This window comes from Podarcis raffonei, chromosome 11 (assembly GCF_027172205.1).
Source record: "Podarcis raffonei isolate rPodRaf1 chromosome 11, rPodRaf1.pri, whole genome shotgun sequence".
NCBI lineage: Eukaryota > Metazoa > Chordata > Lepidosauria > Squamata > Lacertidae > Podarcis > Podarcis raffonei.
The window spans coordinates 35,249,261-35,274,443 of NC_070612.1; the positions used below are offsets into that span (position 1 = coordinate 35,249,261).

Here is a 25,183-nt window from a genome sequence, read left to right on the forward strand (position 1 = left end):
AATTCTTGTTTAGTTGTGTCCGACTCTACGTGACCCCATGGACCAGAGCACGCCAGGCACTCCTGTCTTCCACTGCCTCCTGCACCAGTGAAAATAGGGACATTCTATTCTACATCATGAAGCTTCTACTGTGTGAGATCTCACCACACATATATACGTCATATACATACATATACATACATATATCTGTCACCTTGAGCCAATTACCTCTCCACCTAACCTACCTCACAGGGTTGTTGTAAAGAAAAAATGTGTGAGAGAAGGGATCATGCATAAAACCTTCAATGGATAAATGAAATGAAATAAAAATATATTTGCAAGCTGTCTTGAGTCCCTGTCAGGGAAAAAGGTGGGTAGTAGTAGTAGTAATAATAATAATAATAATGGAAACTTTGAAAATGATCAGGAAGATACCAGAGAGTAAATCCTTTTGAACTTGGTAGGTCTTAGTTCTGAGTAAAAATGCTTAGGATTGCAGTGTAAGGCTGCACAGTCTTTACCCAGTTACCTGAGAGTAAGCTCTATTGAATACAGTGGGACTTACTTCTGAGCAGACATGTAGGCTTGCAGTGTAAGGCTCCATTTACGATAAAGGAACAAACACTTCCTAAAAGATGGCTGGCTGCTTAAGTATTGCAATTAAAGAATTTAAAGTGGTTACGTTTTCCTTCAAAATTATAGGAAGAGTTTTGTATGCCAGCTTCACCATTTCCTTCATTTGTTGCAGGCTTTTTTTAGTATAAACAAGACTCCATTTTTGCACTTACACACACACAACAAAGGCTCCAGTTTCATAAAAGGATGGGGTGTGTGTGTCCTGATCTCTCCAACACCTAATTGTTCTTCGAGAGAAGGGGAGGAAAAAAGGAAAACTGGAACATCCCAGGATGAAATCGGAAACCCGGAGGGACTGTCCGGGACTGTCCTTGGAAATTAGGGAAACTTGGAAGCTATGAGCTAGGAATTCCAAAATATAAAGTTGGCTTTTGTTGTCCCAGGTAGGCCTGCATCAGGGAGTAACAATGGAGACAGGAGAAGCAGCAGAGAGTGATCGGGTGGGTTGGTGGTTCTGTAAGTGTAACTTTCTGCTAGTTATTAGAGCATTTCATTCTCCTAGTATTTTAAAAGATGCTCATTACTCTGCAAATTAATTTTATATGCCCCACAGAGCTCACTAGTTTGGCAACTGTCACATTTATAAAATAAGTATGGGAATTTGTGCCGTCCCCTTGCAACCATGTTAGAAACATACGCCAAATTTTCTTGTGAGATCTTTTTAATTTTTAACCTGAAATTTGAAGAAATCATGTGCAATGATTGCATAAACTTAGAATCACAGAATCAGAGCTGGACGGGACCTCAAGGGTCATTTAGTCCAAGCCCCTGCAATGCATGAATCTTTTTGACCAACATGGGGCTCAAACCCATGAACCTGAGATTAAAAGTCTCATACTCTACAGAGTTATCCTTTACTTCAATAAATAGTTTTGCTACAATCTTCAGTGAGGGAGGAAGTTGCTCCATTTGCCTTAGCACACCCTCCCCACCCCCTACAGCATGGGTGCAATTACTACACACGGAGAGTTTGTTATAGGGCACAAGGAAGACTCCTCCCAGTCTGTGTACATAAACATAGTATCAGAACATTATGGGAAATGGCCTGTACATGCCTTCTACAGTCTAGCCCATCTCTCCACACCAACAATTCATTCCTGTTCCAAGATGGCTTAACTGAGGTTGTGCACACACCTACCATTCACAATCACAGTCTGGTGTGATGCCTATTCACTTGGATGAATGAATGGACACAGGGTTATTGAATACCCTACAGTGAACATTGTGCATGCAATTGCTGCACCTGCAGTGGTCTTCATCAAACACATGCAAGTATGACAAACAATTGCTTTTTGTTTCTCCATATAAAATCGCTAAATTAAAAGGTACTGGTGTGTTGTTGTTTTTTTTAAAAAAAGGTTTATTATCCACAAGGAAGAGCAATAGGAAAAATTAAGTTCTTTTCCACATATTGTTGTCTTGAAACAAGAGTCTACAAGGACATATTCAGCACCAAACAAAAAGAAAAAGAAAAGAAAAAAATATATAATACAAACAGCCATTGAATATAATCTATAAAGCAAACATTAAATATTGCACTTGTTTTTCTAACATTTTGGATTTTATTTCCCCCCAATTTTTTTTTAAAAAATTGGGGAGATTTTGAAGACTGGACTACAGCTCAGAACCTCATATTTTACAATGTCCAGAAATTGACCAATATCTTATGAAATCAAAATAACAGTAATGCCACATGTGTTGTTGTTTTCTGTAAAAACAATTTTTATTTAATAGTGTTCACAACTTTAAACCTGATCACAAAATTAATGTGATGCAATGCCAATTACTACAATATTGGTCAATCCTGCTTCATATGGAAATTTCCATCATACTGTGATAAATGTAATGCTATGCATAACAGCAATTGTTCCCTAGTTGGTTGAAACAGCAAAGGAAAAAGGAAGAAGAAAACCACCAAATGCCCTTTTATGTCACTATCCCATTAAAAATATTCTCAAAATTGTGTGTAGAAGAGGGACATTCACAAAATTGCTTAGCACGATTGTTAAAAAAAGTTCCATCACTCAGTTTCCTTATTACCCAGTATATGAAGTTTGCTTGCTGAAGGCCAAACTCTTTTAAGTGAATCACTTAAAACGTGACTCATTTTATACTAGGGTTTTTTTTTCACCCTGTTATTGTTCAAACATGAATTGTTGTCCATGTTTTCTGAAAGGCCACTTATGGAAAAGCCTGTCCTGTTTGTTATGCTATGAAGCTTTAACAATGGTTATAAGGCATGGAGCCTTAATGCAGGAGCCACACTACTGTAAATCTCAACATCAGGAAGGCTGCTTTTGGTAAAAATAATAATAATCAGTCGTGAGTTTGTTCCTGAAGAGGACAGTTGTGTGTCAAAGTATATCTTTAATGCTGAAATACTAGCATTTGTGTCAAGAGCCTCTCACACCCATCATCCACCAGTTTATTCTTTGTAATCTGCGCTGAACATCACTCTGAATTATGCAGTCAAAGCAATTCTAGTTACTAATTTTACTAGTATAATTCTTCACTCTTGGAGAGAGTGGCAGTCCAAAAGGATCCCCTTTCTATCCTTTAAAATACACCATTCATTTGAGAAAAGACTCCCTCTCATCCCAACTAAAAGTTCAGTACAAGTATTTTACACAAGTTTGTGGTCATGGGATAACTACGTATAAAAATAAATTCATTTTCCCCATCCCATCTCACTGGTCGATAAACTCCTATGTGAAGCACGATATGAATTCTACACAACTTTTCTCCAGTAACTCTTGGCTGACAAATGTTGGGTGCTAACTGATGTGGCTCATCTTAAAAAAACCACACCGTAACTTGACCAAGCCCTTCTTCATCATGTCTCATGTTTTGGAAAGATAATAAGAAATGAGGATGAGCTCCTTTGTGTATGTCCCTTTTCCAAGTCCCCCTTTCCAAACCAAACAAAAAAGTAACGAAAACAGGAAGGGAAAAAAAATTCAACAGTGCAACATAAAACACAAATAGCATTTCAACGTTTTGGCAAGTGATGAGTTCACCTGAGATTAAGTGATTTTTAGGCAGTCTGTAACAAAATTCTTCTTTGCGGTAATAGTAGAAAGGCAACAAATTCTTAAAAGGAATCAAGAAGGTATACAATCTTGACGAAGACTCCTATTGGTTTTCTTCGGTTATTTCCCCCCCGCATATCTGTTGCTTATCTACTACAGTAGGCTGCAAAACATACAGCAAGGATTGGCTTGAAGGCATTGATGTTTATAATAAATCCACAGCAGGATCCAAGCTGAAGAAGTGATACATGGATCAGTCTTATTAGGACAATTCTGAGCATGTGCATATGCAGGAAAAGTCCAGATTATATTGTTTGTTTTTCTAAATAAAAAAAGTCAGTGCATTTGTCATCGTAAAGTTTTCAAAGCTTTCTTTTGCTCCTTGTTGTGCGGACCACAAACAAGTTAAGAAGGGGGTAACAACAGTCTAACATAAATGAGAAAAAGCTGTAGTGACACTGAACCGCACAACGTAAGCATTGAGCATGTGCAAATTTTCAAATCAAAAGAGGATGTCGTCCCTCTTGCAACACGGTGAGTGTTTTGACACATGAGTGTAGGCTATTAAGGCTGCTCTTAGTATGTGCCAGTATACAACAGGGAGGAAAAGCTCAGATCTTCAAGCATGATGAGCAGTCCTATGATGTTTGCTGTAGGCTTCAAAAGCATAATCACAGGTTGTTTCAGTATTTCACCTTTTCTTTTATGCAAGAACTTCCTTTTAATGTGTTGTCTCCGTAGGACAGCTTTATCCGCAACACGGCGAAAATACATCTCAGACCCAAGTCAACTCTTCTTATGAGGCATTCCTTCAGCGCGAGGGGCAGGATGGCCTGTCATCTGAGGGCTGATCTGGGTTTGGATCAATCTGAGCAAAGGAGAGAAAAAAAGTTAATGCTTTGCCGTTGCTTTTCAAAACAAAAACAGCAACACCACCTTTCTAGAACAAAGGAGCCTTAATCATGAAAAATGCTAAAAATGATAATTTTATTTGAAAACATTTAGAATTTCCATGCTATTTTGCACATTTATTTTGGTTTGGCATCCATTTTTAGAGGGCACTATGTTGTTTTCAGTTAATGCATCTTTCTCATTTACAATGTATGAAATAGCCTGGAAGGCTGTTCAGAAGAGGAATGAGAAAACAAGTTGTCAACTCAAGTGTCTTATTTTATCAGGAGCCTTCTTACTGGCAATCATTGAATATGCCAATCCAGAGAACTTCAAGCCACAGAATGCTATATGGGAGTCCACCATAACTAAAACAGATGCACACCACTCTGTGCTCAAGTTACAGCCACACACAGCTATAATTGACATGACTGCTAATGTTGCAATCCTATCCACACTTTCCACACTGAACACAGTGCCAGTGCTGAATAGCACAGTCATCCTTCAGTTGAGGAAAACATTTAAAGCAGTTAATTACAAAATCAACTTGGTAGCTTGTATTTAAAGCAACATAATTTTAAAAAGAGGAATGAATCGGCTGAAGTGTAGGTACATTTCATGTATCTGTTTTTGTATGTAACACATTGGTTCACATATATTTATACTGGATGAGCAAGTTGTAACAAACAACGAACTGGGCAGAGTTGGAAACTGAACTAGTTTTTTAAAAAACTGTACACATCATCATAAGCTGCTACATAATGGTCAAGTCCTTAAACAAGCATTACTTTTCTATTATTATGACAGAGTCCTACTAATTAAAATCACAACAGCTGAGTCTTGAGCAGGGGTTGGCAAAGGTTTGCGGGCTGGATCAGGCCCAATTGTCTTCAGGATCCGGCCTGCGGACTGTCTGTGGATTGGTGCGGGGATTCTGTTGGTTTGGGCTGCGCCATTTCCCCCCCTGCACCATTCTATCCCCCCCCACTGCGGTGGCACCTCCTCCCTAGAGGAGGAAGGGGGCTGGGCTGAGCTGGCTGAGTGCCATTTTAAGCAGCCCCTCTCTGGAGCCAGCCCTTTCATGCTGCTCATCTTCCCTCCGCCGCCACCCTGGTGCTCCTGTGGGCCAGAGAGCGGAGCAGACAAGCTCGCTCTTCCTGCCCATGAGAAGTAGCAGCAGCAGCAGCCGCCTCTGGGAAGGTTAAGCACAGCAACTGGGGCTGGTGAGGAGGACTACTTGTCCCCTCGCCTCTTCAGACATAAGTAACTGCCTAGTCAGAGTAAGACCACCTAGGATGAAGTATAGATTGCATGATCTTGGGGGGTTTTCTAGGAAGAATAGCACATGCAAAAATAGTCTTATTTTAAAATGGAATGCAGATTTCGCTGTGTACTTGTAATCTTACCTCAGAATAGAGTGGAGGAGGCAGAAATCGGAACTCCTGGATATAGGCGAATAATGGTCCTTGAAGTGCTCTTTCAAAGTCATCGCAAGCAGCTACAGGTGCTAGGCTGGACTGTCTCTGCTCTTCTGTGACCACTTCTGCATAGCTAGGAGGTGCTGAAGGCAAAAGTACACGCAGTTCGAACAATGTTCTTATGCATGTCAAGATATATAACATGACAAATATATTAAACTTTAGTTATTGTGATTTGCACAAGGTAGATATAAGAAAGGCTCAACAGCTGGTCTGTTTGCTCTAATTTTATTGGACAGTTTTGGTAAACTTATGACTGAATGCTAAAGAAGGTTTACCATCATGCACAGGAAACTACATGCATGCTCAAACTGTTTTTGTGCAATCTCAGAGGAGGAAGCTAGCGAGACATTGTCACCTCTTGAATGTTAGGTGAGAAATACCAAGAAGTGATAACATAATTCAAGGAATTAAGCTTTTATCTACAAGAAGCCTTGGAGACTACAGATCAAGAAGGCCAAGAAAAGGCACAGTGTTGATATCTTTCATATCTGTTGATTGTAAGCCTCTTCTAAATTAGTACAATTCAACAGACGTTATGGTAGCTCAGCCCTAAAAAATTTTTTACAGGGGAGAACAGGCCTGAGTTTCCTGCTGTCAGAATGATACCATGGTGATTCCTAGCAGATAATTCCACCAGCGTGCAACAGGATTATCAAAGTTTGTATTAATAAGATACTAAGAGAATAAAGTGCTCATGTAAGAATACACAAACAAACAATATAGAATCTATGTGGTCAAATTACCTTCTGGTCTTTCAGGCAGTGTCAGACCAAGCCAATTCATGTTCATGCTACACTGGCTGCTCACACTTGAAGTTCTGCTGCCAAACGGGTGTAAAGGGATAGTACCAATGACAAGTGGTAAATTAAGAAATAAGTCCATTGCACCTGGAATATCCACGTATACCTAGAAGATAAGCAACACAAATTTATGAAAAGCTGAAACTATACATCCACCCTGAATATTTGTATTAGAGCATTGAATATCTAAAGGTTACATTAAGTTCCTACCATTAGAGAATATTCCACGCGGATTATACTGCAATCAAGGATAGAGGGAGAGACGGGTGGAATTTTTAACTGCTTGCCATTCCAGGTTTCTGTCTTCCCCGATGACAGGGATTCCCCACGCAAGTTGGCAACAAGCTGCTTTACTTCCTTCATTTTCCCTTTCGCATAGAATGCCTGTGTTTGATAAATGGCAGCTTTTGGCACCACCATCCGGGAGGAACAGTTCTCAATCTCTGCGAAGATCTGAATTGATTCACCTTCAATGAAACAGAGAACAGATACATTAGATGAAAGGAAGACAACTCAACTTAAAATTCAAACATTACAGCTGGTAATACTATTCTTGCTTAGTCTAGCAATGTTAAGAACATGCAACAGTTCAATGGGAAGAGTTCTAGGATTAACCCCAACAAGATTATGGGAGCATGTACAACCTCCATCCCATTCAAATAAATGGGAAAACAAACTGGTTGCAAATGATCTGAATTACACCCCTAGACAGTAAAGATGCAAAACTAATGTATGCATCAGTTGGTAGGACATTCTGTTTTGCTGAATCCAGGAAGCCCACTCAGAAAGCCACATCCACCCATTTGAAAAAGAACTCATGTTACATACCTGGGGTATAGCCCTTCCTTTCGATTTTGGCACTTAAGGATATTGGGCCTGAGGTACAAAACCAGCAACAGAGAGTCTTTTCTTTTGTGCCTGCTTGGGGTGACTGAAAGAAAAACAGAATGAAGATATTAAACATTTACATTTTTAGCTCAGTGGAAATAATACAGCTCTGTATATTCGCATGGTTGCTTCCAGACAGCAGCTTTTCAGCAAAGGTAACTACAAACCCAGATATGAAACAGAGAATACCCCATTAAAGTGGTATCTGTTATCATGAGCGTTTGAACGTATATTTGCAGTTTTTGCACAAAGGTTGCTGTTCCCTCCCATGCTGATTTTGCTAGTGCATCTGGACGAGCAATGATCAACACAATTTTGGGCAGAATTGACACCTGTCTGGCTATCATGTCAATGTGCCTGTTATCATTACAACTGCAGAAGAAAGCTAATGTCTGGAAGTGTCCAAATGTCACAGAACAATGATTCCTTGTCTCCCTTACCCATTACATGAGCAAACTAAGTGTGTGGGTAAAGTAGGCGAGCTTCCATTAAATCTGCTTCCAACATTGTTGGAAATGGGTTCATAGGCAAATACAAAAAAGAAAAAACACCTATCCATTTTCTCACTCCTTAAATCAGTATACTTGCACTTAAGACTAAGTGTACCAGCTAAGTTTAATGGTAGAGTATGTAATATACATTAAAAGTCTTAATGCCAGATATATTCAAGTAGGACTGGGGGGGGAAATGTCTGTCTGAAACCTTGGTTGGGGAGCTGCAGTCCACAGACCAGTGAGTGGCCCTTCAGATGATGTTCAACTACAACTCCCATCAACCCTGATTGTTGGGTCATGCTGGCTGGGGCTAAAGTTCAACAATATCTGGAGGTTCCCCACCCCCAGTATAGACAATACTTGGACTAATGTACTGCTTTGGTATACGGCAGCTTCATAGGTTTCTACATTAATCCTGATGAATATAATAGGGATGGTCATAACCATGCTTATTTGGACACTGGTTTAAGTGAGATTTGCTGCCAAGTAAATATACTTCAGAGTGCAATCTAAATATGAAAAAAATGCAGCAGACTGCATCTTAAAGCCAGATCCACAATGTAATTATGCTCTCAAGTTCTTGTTCTTAAACCTCAGGTTTAGGCCCAGAGGTAAGCACCAGGTCTTTTGCACTGTTTCGTTCTCCCCCACCTCACCTTTTAAAATACATATTTTTAGAAACCACTTTTAAGACAGGGTGGCTGAGTACACTGCAAAGTGCAGTGATGATAAGATTCCCCCAGCCCCTTGACATCTTAATATGCCCAGAGGCACTCTATGCATTTATGTTATGGACAGGTGCCCCAAGTATTTTAAGTATCCATCAACACATTTGCTAAGGCTCAAAGTCTAAATGAACTTAAAGCCAGATTTTATGCACACCTGGAAATAAGCTTCACTTAACTCAGTTAATTGAGACTTCCTTCCACTCAAACATGCATGCAGGCATGCTAAATGGTTGTAATGCTTACCAAATATCTATAAATGAACTTACTGTATGAAATGAAGCTTACTTTCAAATAAGTAAATTTTGGTTCATGATCTTAGAATATAAGCCAGATAGACATTCTAAGTATATGTGTTTAGAATGACCGTTTTTTAAAACCTATTGTAATAAGCCCAAATTTACTGAAGCCATATACCCGAATTCCAAAAGCTTTCCCAATTTCAGTATGAATTACTTCCAGGTATGCATGCCTTAAGTCTGAAATTCTCAGAACATTTAATAGTGTTGCCTTCTGAACATTTATTGCATGAAGTGATGTCTCACATCACCCTTTATTTCGGACACCAACATTCATTTCTTGACAGGAAGGTACACAAAGGTAATTATATTCTTGTTCCCCCACCCCATATGAAAACAATTCCTTGTCCAAACCCACAAAAATCTATAGAAATATTCGTGTTGATTTTGGTGGGTTTTAGATACAGTCCTATGTCCTCCCAGATAAAATGACTTTTCAGCCATAAGCAAAAAGAACCCTGTTTCAATGGACTTTTCTTTACGTGTTCCATTTTCACATATTTAATTAAAATCCAGGAGATAATAAAATAGTTCAGGTCAGATTGAAATAATCTTATTAAAATGTCAAAACATTTATCAAAATAAGATTTTATGATAACATACAGAAGTATGATCATTTCTCCCCATTTGATAGGTAAATTATCAGTAGTAGAATAATGAATAATGCACGGCAGTACAATTGGTTTGGTTTTTTTTACATTGCTTGATCAAGCTGCAACATTCTCAAGCTGAAGTTTCTTGCAGAAATACAACTGTTCCATATAGCAGTTAATTTTTATTAGAACAGTTAAAATACATTACTTTAAAAACAAGCAGCTTAAAAATACTTGATTAAATTATTATAACAATGTTACCACTTACTGGGTCATTATAGTCTTATACTTTAAAGTATTTCACTGTACTTAACAATTATTGTTACACGTTTTGATATTTCATGGACCATGTGTTGCTGTTTTTTATGCCAAAAACAAAGAATGAGTAATTCTGTCAATTCTTACCAGTAATGAAGGAGTGTTGATATCTATATGTTCAAAGACTGTAAATTCCTTCTTTAATTTTACTGGTAGAAGCCAAGGCCTGTGCAATTCTGCTTTCACCCAATAGCGCACACTGCCATGTCTGCCTTCAAATGAGGTAGCAAGTGGTCTGTTCAGGACACAAAGGTCAAAGCTGAATGAGTCTTTATTTCTGTTGTTGTCTAGCTTAAGTATACAGTGGGTAATAATAAGTTGTACTGTACTGTTAATGCATCATAGTATGTAATTAATTAAGGATAATTTGTAGGATTTTGATGTTCAATTAGTTTGGGAGAAATATCTCTGTAGTTAAGGTTAATTGCTGAGCAGATATACAGAATACAACCATATTTGTACAGAAATTGCACTGTAGAATGCTACAAGGAAACATTAATCCAACCCACAACCCAGTTAAGCTGAAGTACTTGGATAAACACAACTTACTCCAGTTGAATTGGAGCACAACAAATTTAAATCCAAGTGTTCCACCTTAACCTCATTTGGGACCAGGTGATGTTTCTTTATTCTCACAAGGAATCACTTTTTAAATCTAGGGAGTAGGTTATACAGGCAGTAGCTAAATGAGGCCAACAAACTGCTTTGAAATAGTTGACTTCCAGAAAGACCCAAACCTCTACTGTATTAAAGTCAGTAAGTATTTCAGTTCATATATGTTTTTCAAGGTCAGAGTCAATGAATGTAGGAGATGCTCCTTCAGTTCCTGTAGTGCTTGGCTGTTTCTTAATAGTTACAGGTATGTTCTCAGGCATGAGAAGATACGAAATTATTTTATTTAACCACTTTATGCTTGTATTTGAAAAGCTGTTTTTCAGAACTTCCAGGGGAAAAACAGCATCCATCTGTATACTCTGAAACTTTAATGGAAGCATACAGGAAATCTGTTAGAGCCAGAATGACATCATTAAATTTCTTGGTATTAAGAATGCACCTAGAATAGCAGAATTAAAATGATAAAATTATACATTATTTTCAGCTAATATACTCTTATCTATGCTACTAAGAAACAGGCTCATTAAAAAACAATCACAACTATTAGAGTTGATGGCTTTGGTGTCTCCTCATTATTCTCATGCCAGTTCTGCGACCTACAATGAGGTCAGCTAACCTTTTCTCATCTAAGTTTGCAGGGCACATTTCTACAGGTTGCCCTGCGCAAGTAGTTCTGTCTGAGAATTTCCTACAGATCCTTTTCCCCTTATAAGTTTCATCAATTAAGACATTTATTGCCTTGTACATTAATTATACTCCAAAAACGTACTTTTTAAAAGTAGCCTTCAGACTGGAGTAACTAAATTTTGTCACATTGCATCTTTGGAAAGGAACCCCATAGGATACTGAGAACCTGCAAATGCCACATAGGTTAGAAAACTGCAGACACTCAAAAGAAGGCTCTGCGTGAGCTTTCAATATGCAACACGAAAGCAGTGACTGCATCGTTTTGCTGCAAGGCTTACAAACATGGTTATTATTCCAATTTCCTTTATGAAAATCTCCTTCTCTCAGCCTTCCATCCTTCCTGGTTTCCTCCAGTCACTTTCTATGTATATCTATCTATCTATAATCTCATAATGTTTAAGCCACTGATGTGCATATATATCACTCCCCTCCTCCTCTCTTCTAGTATTTGAACTCATAATCTTACAATGCATTTTCAGACTTTCCTCCTAATTTCCTATTTTTAAAACACTTTAATGCTAATTCCTTTGTCATTGCCTTCCTTTGACCTATATCTCCTATTCCTCTAATTCTAGCTTTCTTTATATAATCACTATCTTACAAACGCCGAGCCACTGCCTTCATTGAACATTTCCTCAACACTCATATTTTATCCTGCTTTGTTCTGATTTATGTCTTCCTGGCTGTTATGTTTCAACATGTTCAACTGAAACAACAAGCTATACAGTTCTGTACACCCTTAATTTGACGTGGAAGTCATGCCAGCAGCTCTAAAAGGACCAGTGATCAATCGTTTATCCCATTTGTAGCAAACCAACTAGGTCATGAGCTGAGCAAATAGAGTATCTTGGGTGGGGAACAGGATTTAAAAGGGGATTACTGACCAAAGGGCAATAGTTGGTCCAGTTTTCCCCCATTATTTTCCTATTAGGAATTAAAGCAGTCTCTTAATAGTTGATCAGGACAATGCCCTTGCAGCATTTTCTAGTGCAATCTCCATGACCATTGAAAAGGGTTTTTTCTTCCCTCTGCCCCATCTCAACCTATGAGTTTTAGGACTATTGATTTGTTGCCAGTATGCTCTTTGCCAGTCTCTGACACAACCCAAATAGCGCATATACTTACGTCTGTGGAAGCTCAAAGCTGAATGCATATTCGTGCCGTCCTGAATGAATGATGTGGAGGCCTTCTTCAGAATTGTCATCATCTAGGAGGGAAAAACCCAATATGCTATTCCACCTGTAAATATTGTACACATATCTTAATATATTATACAGGATTTGCACAGAGGGGAATCAGTGTAAGCATTATTAGTGGGGAGGGGCAAAACTGAAAACATCACCCTCAGTTTTGTTGTTCCATTGACCTGAATAGCTTTCTATTACAGTAACTGGTCTGTGATTAATTCCCAATATGAATTTTAGTTTCAAATTGTTATATTAATAACAATTCTTTGAATATATTTAAATTCAGCAGCTACTTTTATTTCAGCAATATTCATCCCTGCTAACTTTTCTTATATTATCTTCCCCTGTGTCTGAATTCAGGCTGCAAGCTCCTTGCAGGTTAAGGTTGTATTTAATCACCAATGTGCCTGCTACATTTTTTATTGCTTACTGATGAATGCTTAACAGCAATATTAAAAATAATACTGATTTAATACCAAGTACTGTATTTAGCTTATTGTCCGGTCAAAGTCAATATAATTATTTCCAAATAAGGCATTTTGAGAATAAGGGTTTTTACTGAAACCCATTCAAACATAAAACTTTCTTCGTCCTTTTAAGGACACCTTGAAAGTGTCAGAAATTGACATCGACAATACCACACATTAATCGGAAATATCTCAAAAGCTGCTTTTGGACTGAATCTAGCTGAGGAGACGAAGTACAGAGGCAGGAGAAGGCAATGTTCGTTTTAAAGGTGACCTTCCTTGCCCTTCGAATTCCTGGATACCTTAAATATCAAGGAGGGCTCGGTTGAAATTCCCACAAAACTAGAAAAAGGGCTGCATATCTCTCAAGACGTGGAGAGGGAAATTCGGGTTAAGACTATATCGTTAAGGTTTGTGGCAATATATGAAAAGGGTGATCAAGCACCGAATCTAAAGGTGCAAATCAGTTAGCCATGCCTTCTGACTGGTGCCCTTGAAATTCATAGGGGGGGGGGCACAAAAGTCATTGCATGACAAAGGACAGCTTGCTTGCCTGCCCACACCCTCCAGGCTCAAAAGATTATACCGAGAGAACCGTAAAGGAACTAAGAATGCCATTACGTACAGGCAAAACGCACTAAATGTACTAAATCTAAATGCAAGTTAAAACTCCCCGGCGTCTTCAGAATGTAGAAACGGTGGGTCATTATAATTGTGTGTTTTTCCTGAAAGAAAAGCTTTCGTGTGATTCGTGTTAGTGTACGTGGTTTTTAAATATCTGTTAATTTTTTTCCACTGGGGTTTTTGTTTTTAGAAATTTCCCCCTTTTCCTTCTTTCCTCCCCCCTTTCTGCCAGCTCAGCAGTTTCCCTTCAGCCTCAGCAAGAAGAGCAGCAGCAGCAGCCGAGCTGTGGTAAACAAGTGCTGAGCTGTCAATCACAGACTAGACTCAAGCAGGAGAGGACCGGCCTAAACCGGTGCGAGCAGAGTCCCAGCCAGCCAGCCGCTCATATGCATACAGTATACATTGCGCTTCCCGAGCCAGCCTATTTGCTCAGCGGCTCCGCACCCCTCAACCGAACTTGCTTCGCTGTAGGCGTCATGGAAGGGGGGGGGGAAGGGAGGGAGAGGGAGAGAAGAACAGCCGCTTCTTTCCCTTCTTCGGCTTCCGGTCCCTGATGCTTGGCATGGCATGGCGTGGCTCAGCAATGCCCTTTCCGGCTAACCGGTGGAAACGTGACAAAAGGCAGCGGCCGCTTCGCCGCAATTAAAGCAAAATGCAAAAGATGGGGGGCTGAGGGGGGGGCGAGAGAGAGAAAACGGGGTTCGCTTCTGCAAAGCTGCATCCAGGGAACTGTTAGGTCTGCTAAACGCAAAGGCTGCAGTTAAGCGGGACGTGGGGATCCAAGGCACGCGCACCCCCCTTGCAAATATACCTTTGCCTGAAATAAAGGAAAGCTGCTTGCGTTGCCCTGTAGGGGGAAGTTCTGTAATTTTTTTTGGGGGGGGGGAGAATGATTATCTTTAGAATAAGGAATCCGTCTCCCATTTTAGGTCCGCAGCCTTTCTGGGTGACACGGGTGCTAACCCGGGCACCTGCACATTCAGGGTAGAACTGGCAGAACACGTGCTTTGCATAGACACGGTTGCACACGTTCAATCGCTGGGGAAGGCTGCTGCCCGCCAGTGCCTGCGATACCGAGCTAAGTGGACCAACGATCTAGCTCCCCTGTAAGGGGCATCTTTATGTTCTTGTGTTTCTTGGGGGGAATCCCGGTTCTGCGCGGTTTAAGGCTGCACCCAGCCAACATTATATTTCTCCAGCAGATATATGCATGTAGGGTGTAGAGATTGATTGCCAATTCCCGCAGGCTTCCAATGGCTGCATTTAGAGGCCCAACCCCAACTGGCATGGCATTTGAGCAAGGCTTGCTGTTGATGTCATAACTTGTTACACACACACACGAAATATTCGGCCATGTTCACTGGGTTTGACCTCGCTACTGTTGATTTGTGGACAAGAGTAGACTTTGGGTGTACGTGACGGCGCGCACATCCACATCCCGGCGCTGATGGAATCCACATGTTCAAGACCCCCCCCCCCCATTTCCAAGCATCCGCGACTAAGACGTGGCAACAAGGAGCCTTGCAGATAGGTCGGCCCTCAATCCGATGCGCCCTTTTATGCACCCGAAGGACTAGGAAAGATCTCGCTAAAGAATCCGGGGGCGGACCCCCCCCCATTGTTTTAATGGGTCTGAACTTAATTGCGGGAGTGGGGGAGAACCAACACACAAAACGCACTGGAGAAGCCCGGGGCCCGTCTTGCGAGGTGCAACAACAGCAGGTGCGAGCGAGCAAAGGCGCCCCTTGCAGCAACTGGCCCTTGCACTGCAGGGCGCGTGTATGCACTTCCACACGGGCCGGCCAGCTAAGTCAAGCGCTCCAGGGCCGGACACAAAGCAGCTACGGCGGGACAAAGGGGAGCCCGTAGAGGACGACAACCCGCGACCGAGAAGACAAGGCACCCGAAAGCCCATCCGCGCAGCCGCCCGCCTCGCAAGACACTGGCGAGATCCGGAAACGAGAGCCCCGCCTCCTCTCGCCGCTCCTCCCTCCCCCCGCCCTCTCGGGCTCACCCGCCTCCCAATCAAGGCCAGGCATTACCTTAGCAACAGGCTAACAAACCCCGGCGGGCCAATGACGGTGCGGGTGCTGGGCGGGGCTTCCTTCCGCGAGCACGCTAGGCTGAGCAGGGTTTCTGCCTTCCGCGGCTAAGTCATTGAAACTCCCTCGGCCAGCTTGCCTTGGTGCTGGCGCGAGAGGGGAGAGGGCAGAGGGCGCGGGGCTCACCAGCCAAGCAGGCCACTCGCTGCCTTGGGCGGCACGGGGGAGAAGGATGAACGTGCTCAGCCACGGTCCTCCCCCTAGGTTCAGGTACTTGAAAGCTTAGGTTTCTGCCATTATAAAGACACACAAGCACACACACTCACTGGTGGTTGGGGTCCTAGGACGCAGCTACGGCATTAACAGGTGCAAGCTCAGTTCTGCTTTCTGGAAAAAGGCAGTGAAAAGAGTCTCTTCTTTCACTTGCAGCCCATCCTCTTAAAAAGCTGCATTGGTTATTTGTGCATGCGTGGCTTGGGTGCTTTTGCCCCTTTTGCATATCTGTTACTGGGCAGCAGCATTTTAAGATTCCCAGTGCCGGGGGTAGGCTATGCACTTTTGCACACCAGCTGAATTAAAGGGTATGCAGTCTTAAAATAGCATAAAATTCTTCCACTTCCCTGATTAATACGTTTCACCCGCCCATCCTTTGCAAGCAATGCAATATATACTGTGCAACTTCCTAGTGCATTAAAAAACAAAAGCAAGACACTCGATCTGAGCCTTCTACAAAATTCTCGTGTCCGCAGCAAATCTACTGCATATATATGTGTGTATATATATATATATATACATATAAGAGAAAGCGCAAGGAAAAATTACATAACCAGTTTTAACATTTTCTTGTGCTAGGAATTAAGTCATCGCCACCACCTGACGCGTAGAACCAATCTGCTGTGAGGAGAAGGAGCACCCCCTCCCTTCTCTTCAGTACTGGTCCCAAACAGGATTGAACCGCTTCTAACAAAGGGTGGAAACTTCAGAAAAACAACCTTAGAGTCTCCTATACTTGCACACTGATGCCATTTGGAACAATAGATTAACAATGCGAAGACCAATTAACCCCTCGACGGGGCTGATCCTCGTTTTCCAAATCAATGTGGCTCTCAAATTGTAGAATTCTTCGCAATGACACAGCCCATGGGATGGACTGCAGAAGTCCCCAACTTCGAAATGATGCCCTAATTCAATAATGGATTCGCCTACATGAGGGTTCTCCACCCACCCCCAACATAGCTTTTACATATGACTCGTTGGCAGAAGCGTTCTAAAAGAACAAGGCTGATTTCCCAACTTTTCCGAGCTTAAGGGAAAGGGAACATGGACCTACACGTGGGGTGCTGAAAGCAAGTGTCAAAATAAACCGCAGGGAACCCTTTCTCTTGCTAACAATTCTCCATCCTGAAGGCGACATCACTCGCCAGCTCGAAACCCCGAACTGGTGGCATTAGCAAAACAATTTGTTGGGGATCATTTAGGTTTCGGTAGGTTGATGCAAAATCCCCCACCCCACATTCAATTTCTTTTTAATTATGAAGTGGATAGGGTCTCATAAAGAGCAGGCTAGAGTTGAAGAAAAGTCTTATCTGGAGCCACTTTATAGATGCACCGAGATCTTGGGGGGGGGGTCACCCTATTTGCTTCCTTACACATTCTATGGCTTTAAATAGCTATGCATCTGACGCGGTGCTCCTAAACACTTACAGGAGAGCAAGTTCCATTGCATTCAGTGGGGTTTACTTCTGAGTAAGCGTGCTAGGGATCAGACTGCAGTGATCAAAAGAAATTTGCCTTCCGATAGAAACCCCCCCCAAAAACAACCCGTCATTTTAGAGTAATCAGTTAAAAATTCAGACTTACCTCTTTCGTGTCCAATTAAGATATCTTTATGGTTAAAATATTCTACTTCTTCAGTGTAATTCTGTGTGTAGGCTGTGTTGGATCCAGCATTTCTAGATTCAGTCCAGCGTACTTTTGCATGTCCTCTTGCATGGATTTTAAGCGATTTGACTCTAATTTCCCCAGTCACTTCTAAATTCACCCTTCCTGAGACTGTATCCCCGCTAGAATAGACGGGGACGTTGCTGTCATTAAGACAGTCAAAGCTTATTGTCAAACTCTTCACCTTCCCCAGCACCATGTTGAGTTTTTTGTTTTTCAATATAACAAAAGTCTATAAAAATATACTGTAAGAAAAAAGGAGGGGGAAGAGAGAAAAAAGTCAAGATCTCATATAAAAATGCGATCTCAGCCTGACACACTGATCAGCTCCTCTGCCCTGCGAAAAAGGCTGCGGGCAGGATCAGCGTGTTCCCTACGAGCACTTCATCGGGGTTGCTTAAAAAGTAGGCAAGGCGAGACGCCGCGCACAGCTGCTCTCCGGCTCTGTGGTCTCCTTACAAAGACAGGCGACTGGCCGCTGCCTGCTCGCTTTAAGGAGCTTTGTGAAAAACAACCCCAGCGCGCAGGCGCGGCGCTTCTCCCCTTATACAGTAGGTGTAACAGAGGCAGAGCGGAGCGCTCGGCTGCGTGCAAGGCAGCCGCCTTCCCTTTCGCGTGCAATGAAAGCTGCCTTTGCAGCGAGAGCAGCAGTTTACGGCCGTCAGAAGAGGAATGCATTGCTTTCCTAGGCTGTGGAAACAAGAAATGGTCAGAGGAGAAGGGGGCTTACCGGTTAGAGCTCCTCCAAACAGCCGAGCCCAGCTTAGAAACCTCATAGCGTTTCATGCTAGGTAGTGATGGGGGCAGCTGTCTTGCAATGGCTCTGCAGGGCAACCTGCATTACAAAGAAGCGAAATTATTGTTTAAAAAAAATACCACGGCATACCAGGAATAACACTAAATGGGAGCAGTGACGGAATTAGCATCTTTCCCGAGAGAGGCAGAAATCTCCACAGTTGGGGAGCTTGGTCTGCTTTGCATTGCATTTAGTTCTAGATTTTTTGAAAAAGAAGATACGCTTGGAAATATATGCTAAGGGCCTGGACATCTAAAACCCACTTGCAAATATTAGCAGGTTTTCTATATGAAGACAGCATTCTTAAAAGCCCCCGAGGTGGTTTTCTTATTGAGACCTATGCTATTAAAGCCCAATAGTCTGTGCTTTGCATTGCTGCTGTTAGAATTTATCTGCCTTGTGCCATCTTTTTTTAAAAAAATGCTGTATTGGCTATAGGTTAATTGATTTGATACAATTTTATTAATTTGTTTGACAAAGATATGCTGCATGAAAAACAAGGGTGGATTCACTTTGGTTGGTTTATGTTAAATGCATCTGCTCAGAAACAAGCCCTCTTGAGTTAAATGAGATTTAATTCCTGGCAAGTGTGTACAGGATCACAGCCTTCAAACCATTAATGGGATAATAGAGCACTGCTTTCACGAACAATCCTACTTGTCATTGGCCTCTTCAGGTATTTTGCAAGCAACGCTTTTAGTCAAAAGGTACATGGTTTTTGGTGTAATCACAGTATATTAGCTGTTCAAAAGTTCTGGCATTTTGTTCTCAAATTATTTGCTTCTCATTGTACTTCTAAGGGCCAGATGAACTCATCATTTCCTGAGTTTATAAATATAGTTCACATATTTTATTTTGAGCATATGCATTTCTGCTGAAACTTCTTGTCTCAGAATTGCAGCTCAGATTGCAGCATGGCTTTGAGCTGAACTCAGCATTTCACGAGGAAGTTACTCACAAGTAACCAAGTACTTTAGAGCTGCAGTTCTAAGCATACATGCCAGGAAGCAAGTTTCACTGAACTCTCGGTAGTGCTCATTGCTGAGTAAACATGCTTATGAATAGACTGCAAAAGTTTAGGACTTCAGTTACAGAGAAGTACCGGTATTTGGTCAAAAAGTCATTCCTGTTTTCGCTTGGTTGACACCTGGTGGAATTCCAGTGCTCTCAAGTGATTCTGTTTGTGTTTCTGTGCCACCTTGTGGTGAACGTGGTGAATGAACTGCAAGCTATAGACACATTTCATTGGAATGGGTAGACCTTGTGTGCCTGTAGCATGTGCCAAATTTTATGTTATGTGCCCAGAAAAGTATACATACGGGGTTTTTTAAATGGATGTCCTAGAAAGTTTGTTTTGATTTTGTACATGCATATATTTAATACTATTTCACCATATAATACTTCTCAGTGCTTCAGACCTTTTCTCTACTTTAATAGGTTTTCAGCTGTGTTGCCTCCTTTTCTTTTTCTTTTTCATGTTTTGATGGGACGTTTTGCCATTAGTTATAGTTTAATAAAGAGGTTTCCACGCCTGTCCAATTCTGTGTTCCCTTTCCCAACCTTTAATCTATTGATGATTAATGTCTATATGCAACCCTTGTATTGTATTTGTGTTAACCAATCAGCAACAAGCACATATGTGGCAATGCTTAATATTCAATAAAAGGGACTCCCCGAGACATGCTCGGGAGATGCCTCCCACATGACACTTGCCACTCGTCTGTCGTTTATTTCAACCCAACAATGTTTCCAAATAATACAGATGGATTTTGATATTGTATTGAATTACTATGTCTATACCCAGAGCCCTTTGCTTTCAGGATCCTATTGGAACCAGGCAGAGGGCCTTCTCGGTAGTGGTGCCCTCCCTGTGGAATGCCCTCCCTTCAGATGTCAAGGAGATAAGGAATTACACAACTTTTAGAAGAGAAAGGAAGGCAGCCCAGTATTGGGAGGTTTTTAATGCTTGATTTTTTAAAAAATGTTTTTAGATATCCTGTAAGCCGCCCACAGTGGCTGGGGAAACCTAGCCAGATCGGTAGGGTATAAATATTAAAATAATAGTTGTGGTTGTGGTTGTTGTTGTTGGAAATTCCATTGCTGAATAATAATGCTGGGAAAGAGTATTATGCAGCCAGGGAGGACTAACTAGATGACTTTGATCTGCTATGGCTTCTCTGGAAAGGAAACAAACTACAGTCCTGTGTTATCTACTTAGAAGCAAGCCCCATTTAATTAAATGGGAGTTAACGCTCAGGTAAGTGTGCATATGTTGCAGCCTTAGTCCTGAAATAAACAATTCTGATAGCTAGACAGAGGCTGGGTGTGGAGCCTAAAACTAATTCAGAGGCAGAGACAGGGAGGACAAAAGCAGTAACCTACCCTGTGAAGTGAAAATAAAATGAAGGAAAGCAAAACAAAATTGGAGCGGCGGGGGGGGGGGTGCTGGAGGAATAACAACAGAAGCACCCCTATTTTCTGGTCGCTTTGCAATCTTAGAAACTTTGTATTTCTAATGCAATTTCAATGGAAAGAAGGTGGCAGTTGGAAACAGGCAGTTGACAGTTGGGAGTTACTGGTAGTTGCTTGGTTATTCAGTTAGTTCCACCTTGACTATGAAGGTGAGAGGGTGTGGGGACTTCATGCAAATGCTGTCTGGAGCAGTTTGTAAATAATACTACTTGTTCAAATGTTGCCAGCCCAACAAGTAAGATTTATTTTCAACTATTTGTGTAAGGCATACATTTTTATAAAAAATCACAAATAGCTAAGAGAAACAAGCCTTGTTTACTGTTATATGTTGGTGATGTGAGCATTACAGGGAATATTCATTTGATATTTCTTGCTATATTACAGGCTGCCTATATTATCATCATAGTCCTTATATTAATGTATATTCTGCCCTTTTCCCAGCCCAGAACTCAAGGTGGCTAACAGATAAGAATACAAAAACACAGATAAAACAGAAAAGAGAATCATTAAAAAGTATCTAGACGCTAACAGAATTAAAATGATATAAAATGATCAATTAAAAACCAAGATAGTAACAAGAAAAACATCACAAGCCAGCCCTTTCATTAAAAACAGTCAGTTCCTAAAGGCCTGTTGGAATGAAATGGCCCTCACCTGGATATGATTCAGCCTACAAAACTGTATTTTAAATAGTACTGTACATCTGTACAAAACATTTTTTTTTTTGCTATTTGTGTTAGCTACAAATGTAATCCAAGGTGCATGTGAAAACATCCCATCTCTGCTCTTGGGCTTAAGATCATTGCCCCAGTTCACCTTCCTCAACTTGGTGAGGTTTTGCTTAACAATCTTGAATCATTTCTCTGCCTATTTCTTTCTGCTCTTTACAGCAAAATCAACAGATAGTGAATGATGTCAGCTGGTCTTAGCTGGTGGTGCCAGTATGTTTGCTATGATTCAATTAAATACGAGTTGCTAAGCCTTTAAAAGTTAAGTAGAAATGGAAACTTCAGAAGGTGTGGGTTCTGCCCCTGCTGTAACTAGGTTAGAGAGGAGTGGTTAAGAGATCAAGCTGTGAGCCAGGAAGTGCCTAACTCAAATTTCACCTATGCTACAAACTCTCTGAGATTGCCTTGGGTAAGCCACATTCTTCGAGTCTCAGCTGCCCCAATCTGTTCTGAACATGGCAACAGCAAACTTAAAATTTCTATATTTAGTCATCCAAACATCTTTTTCAATCTTTCTGACCATATTATAGGTTAAATATTACTTAAAATTTATCATTAACAAGTTCTGGTAGCTGTTTGGGTCACCTTGGTCGTACGAATATGACTTCATAGAAAATACAGCATTACCCAATAAATTGTTCATTTGAACTTTTTTGTGTAGAAGGGGAATGAAAAAGCACCATTTGTTGCACAGCTGCCTTCTTAAGTTGTAATAGTGTATTTATGTGCTTCTTATAAATTGTCTTTCAGGGGGGATTAAAAAACATTTCTATTTACCCAGGCATTTGATGGCTGACAACCCTGAAATCACTGAGATAATGTTTTTAACTGTTCTTTGAATGCTAAGAACATAAAAAGAGGCTGATGGATCAGGCCAATGGCCCATCTAGTCCAACATCCTGTTTTCACAGTGGCCAGTCAGATGCCTATGGGAACTTTTAAGCAGGACCTGAGGAGCACAAGAGCACTCCACCTTACTGCAGTGTCCAGTGTCTGTTATTCAGAAGCATACTACTTCTACTCTGTCTAATCCTCTTTTAAAACCATCCTGGTTGGTGGCCATCACTGCTTCCTATGCGTTTAACTATGTACTGCATGAATAAATACTTTTTAAAAATCTGTCCCGAATCTTTCAGCAGCTTCATTGGATGTCAATACACGTTATGAACTTCCAGGCCTTTCTTTCCCAGCCAAAACTCAGCTCTCAGATGAGCAGCACAGGGCTGAGCTTGCTGCTTCAACTCAAAACGGGTGTGGAGCAGAGAAGGACTCTGTGTGCCATTTTGAGCAAGCGCCAGGGCACGCAAGTAAGCATTTTTAAAGCTTCTATTCCTTTCTTCCTTAACTGTTGGGCACTCATGAGAGAGGCAAAGGGCGTTTCCCAGGAGTATAGCTTCTCTGGGAGCCAAACTCGCACCAGAGAAACTGGGAACCGTGCTATTGAGCTCTGTGGCCTCAGCCTCCCAAATTTTACTTGAAGAAACTGAAGTGACACCAAACTGAAGTGACACATCTTTGTGGAAAGTCCAAAGTTCTCAGGAGGGCAGTTCCTGCACTTTCCCCCCTACCTCACCCTATTGCCACTGCACCGTGGGCATAAGCTTTTCTGTCTATAGGACCCCTGCCTTCAGCGATTTCAGTTTAGTCCCCACTCAATTGCATCTGCCATCCCAGCCTTAAATCCGCCCCCTCACTCCTGGGCACTTTCACCCTTCCTACATAAAGCCACTTCCGGCCTGCCCAGGAGGTGGGGTTGCGGGCTTCACGCCCACCCCACATGAGCGGGGGCTGGTCGCAGCCCCCGCGAGAGCAGGGGAATCCCAGTCGGGTCTGCCCCCCCTAGCCAGCCAATCAGCTGGCTGGCTGGGGGGGCATGGCCTACCCTATTTAGGGCCGGCACGGAGGGGGCTCACCCTCTTTTCGCCGGCTCACCCCCACGTTTCTTTCCAGCATATCAGCTGTTCCTGTTTGTCCGAGATCTTATCTGCCTTGCCTGGAGCTTTCCTGCCTTGCTTCTTTGTTGCCTTTGTTCTTAGCGGCAGGGCACCTCATGCAATATGCTGTAGCTTCACAGAAAAAGCTCCCTTTCTTTTACTGAGAATTTCCAGCATTCGCTGCTGGTGTTGCTTGATTTCTAAACTGCTTGATTTTCAGGAGTTGTTATCTCTAGTTTTGGAGCTGAAACCAATTTGGGGCTTTTCTCCTTCTGGGGGTTTCCCCTTTGCGCTCCATTCCAGCTGCTGCAGTTTAACACCTGAGCTGCAATTGAGCTAAAATCACTGTGTGTGTGTTTGTGTGCTTTCCTTCCAGCATCTCTTTCACGTCTACAGTTTTACAGGGATCTCTGTGTGTTTTGGTGCAAGTTCCCTGCCCTCAGGAATTTGCCGTGCCTGCTGCTGCATGCCCCCTGCAGAGGAATTTATTCAGCTTGGTGGAGCTTTTTCTGGTGATCCGTTGCCTGCCCTCGGCTGCTGACTGCCTGTTCTGCAAGGAGCTCAAGGAAGAACGTTTGGCTCCTCTTCGTTATTTCCACGGCCATTCGGAGGACGCAGTGCACCCATCCAATCAGGTTTTGCTGTTGGGGCTTCAGGTTTTAGCTAGGGGTTTGTGCAGGGGAGCGCGGTGCGGGCTGCGTTTTGTGCCGGTTGTGTTTCATTTTACTGCCGGGGTGAGGGGCAGAATTTCTTGTTAAATAAACATTTCAGCAGCATTCTTGAGGGGTAAGTGGCTTTTGCTGAGCAGGCTGTTTTATTTTCGCGCGGAAGTTTAGACCTGGAAAGCGTCGGAAGCAGCTGTGCCGTTGCCGGGCAACCAGCGCGCCCCGGCCGCCATTTCATCCGCCCACGTGGCCTTCCGGGCGGCCGCCATTTTACTATAGGCATTCCACGTGGGAAGTAATTTTACAAACCCTCCCTTTTAAGCCCAACCGGAAAACAAACAAACAAACAAACAAACAAAACCACCAGGTGGATAATTAGGAATCTTTCAGTGTTAAAGGGCTAGCGTTAAGTGTTTTCGCGCGTGTTCATTGTCGCTAGGCAACCGGAACGCATTATGGCCATTTTGATTGCCCACGTGGCCTTGCGGCGGCAGCCATTTTAGGAGAGGCAAAACCACGTGGGAGCTATCTCCTTTTCGAGTGCCCCTCACTTCCTCGTTGGTTTTAAATTCAAAAGTAATATAAACAAAGGAAATAAACATAAGCAATATAAACAAAGGATGATAGCGCAATTGTTAAAAGAGCCTAGCTTAAATAAGAGCACACAAGGGGCTGCAGGGAGCGCCTCCTCTTGGTGCATAAGCTTGTATAGAGCTGGCTACAGCGTCTCTGGCTAGGCTGATCTTAGAATTAATATCCTCTAATTAATTTGACTGCTTTTGTTTATACTTACATTTAAATTAAATTGAAGCATTAGTGCACAGTATATTGGAATTCAAATTATTTCTTTCAGCTTGCGGTGCTCTGTGGAGCTGTGTCATTTACTCTCTGC

General features: G+C 41.9%; 1 protein-coding gene across 3 annotated transcripts; it reads right to left on the reverse strand.

The window, feature by feature from the left end:
• Nucleotides 1–3,148: 3,148 nt before the first annotated feature.
• ARRDC3 (arrestin domain containing 3) lies at nucleotides 3,149–18,531 on the reverse strand. 3 transcript variants are annotated; one of them, XM_053409295.1, is made up of 8 exons: nucleotides 18,427–18,531; nucleotides 12,561–12,642; nucleotides 10,221–10,368; nucleotides 7,645–7,747; nucleotides 7,027–7,283; nucleotides 6,760–6,922; nucleotides 5,942–6,096; nucleotides 3,149–4,512 (listed from the first exon to the last, which is right to left on the reverse strand). In XM_053409295.1, exons 1-8 carry the CDS (start codon nucleotides 18,470–18,472, stop codon nucleotides 4,456–4,458), a joined length of 1,011 nt encoding a protein of 336 aa, XP_053265270.1. In that variant the 5' UTR covers nucleotides 18,473–18,531; the 3' UTR covers nucleotides 3,149–4,455. The 3 variants fall into 3 exon arrangements, with proteins under 3 accessions (XP_053265270.1, XP_053265268.1, XP_053265269.1); XM_053409293.1 differs by lacking the exon at nucleotides 18,427–18,531 and adding an exon at nucleotides 17,616–18,175; XM_053409294.1 differs by lacking the exons at nucleotides 3,149–4,512; nucleotides 18,427–18,531 and adding an exon at nucleotides 17,616–18,175 and having other exon boundaries at nucleotides 5,943–6,131.
• Between the last annotated feature and the right edge of the window lie 6,652 nt (nucleotides 18,532–25,183).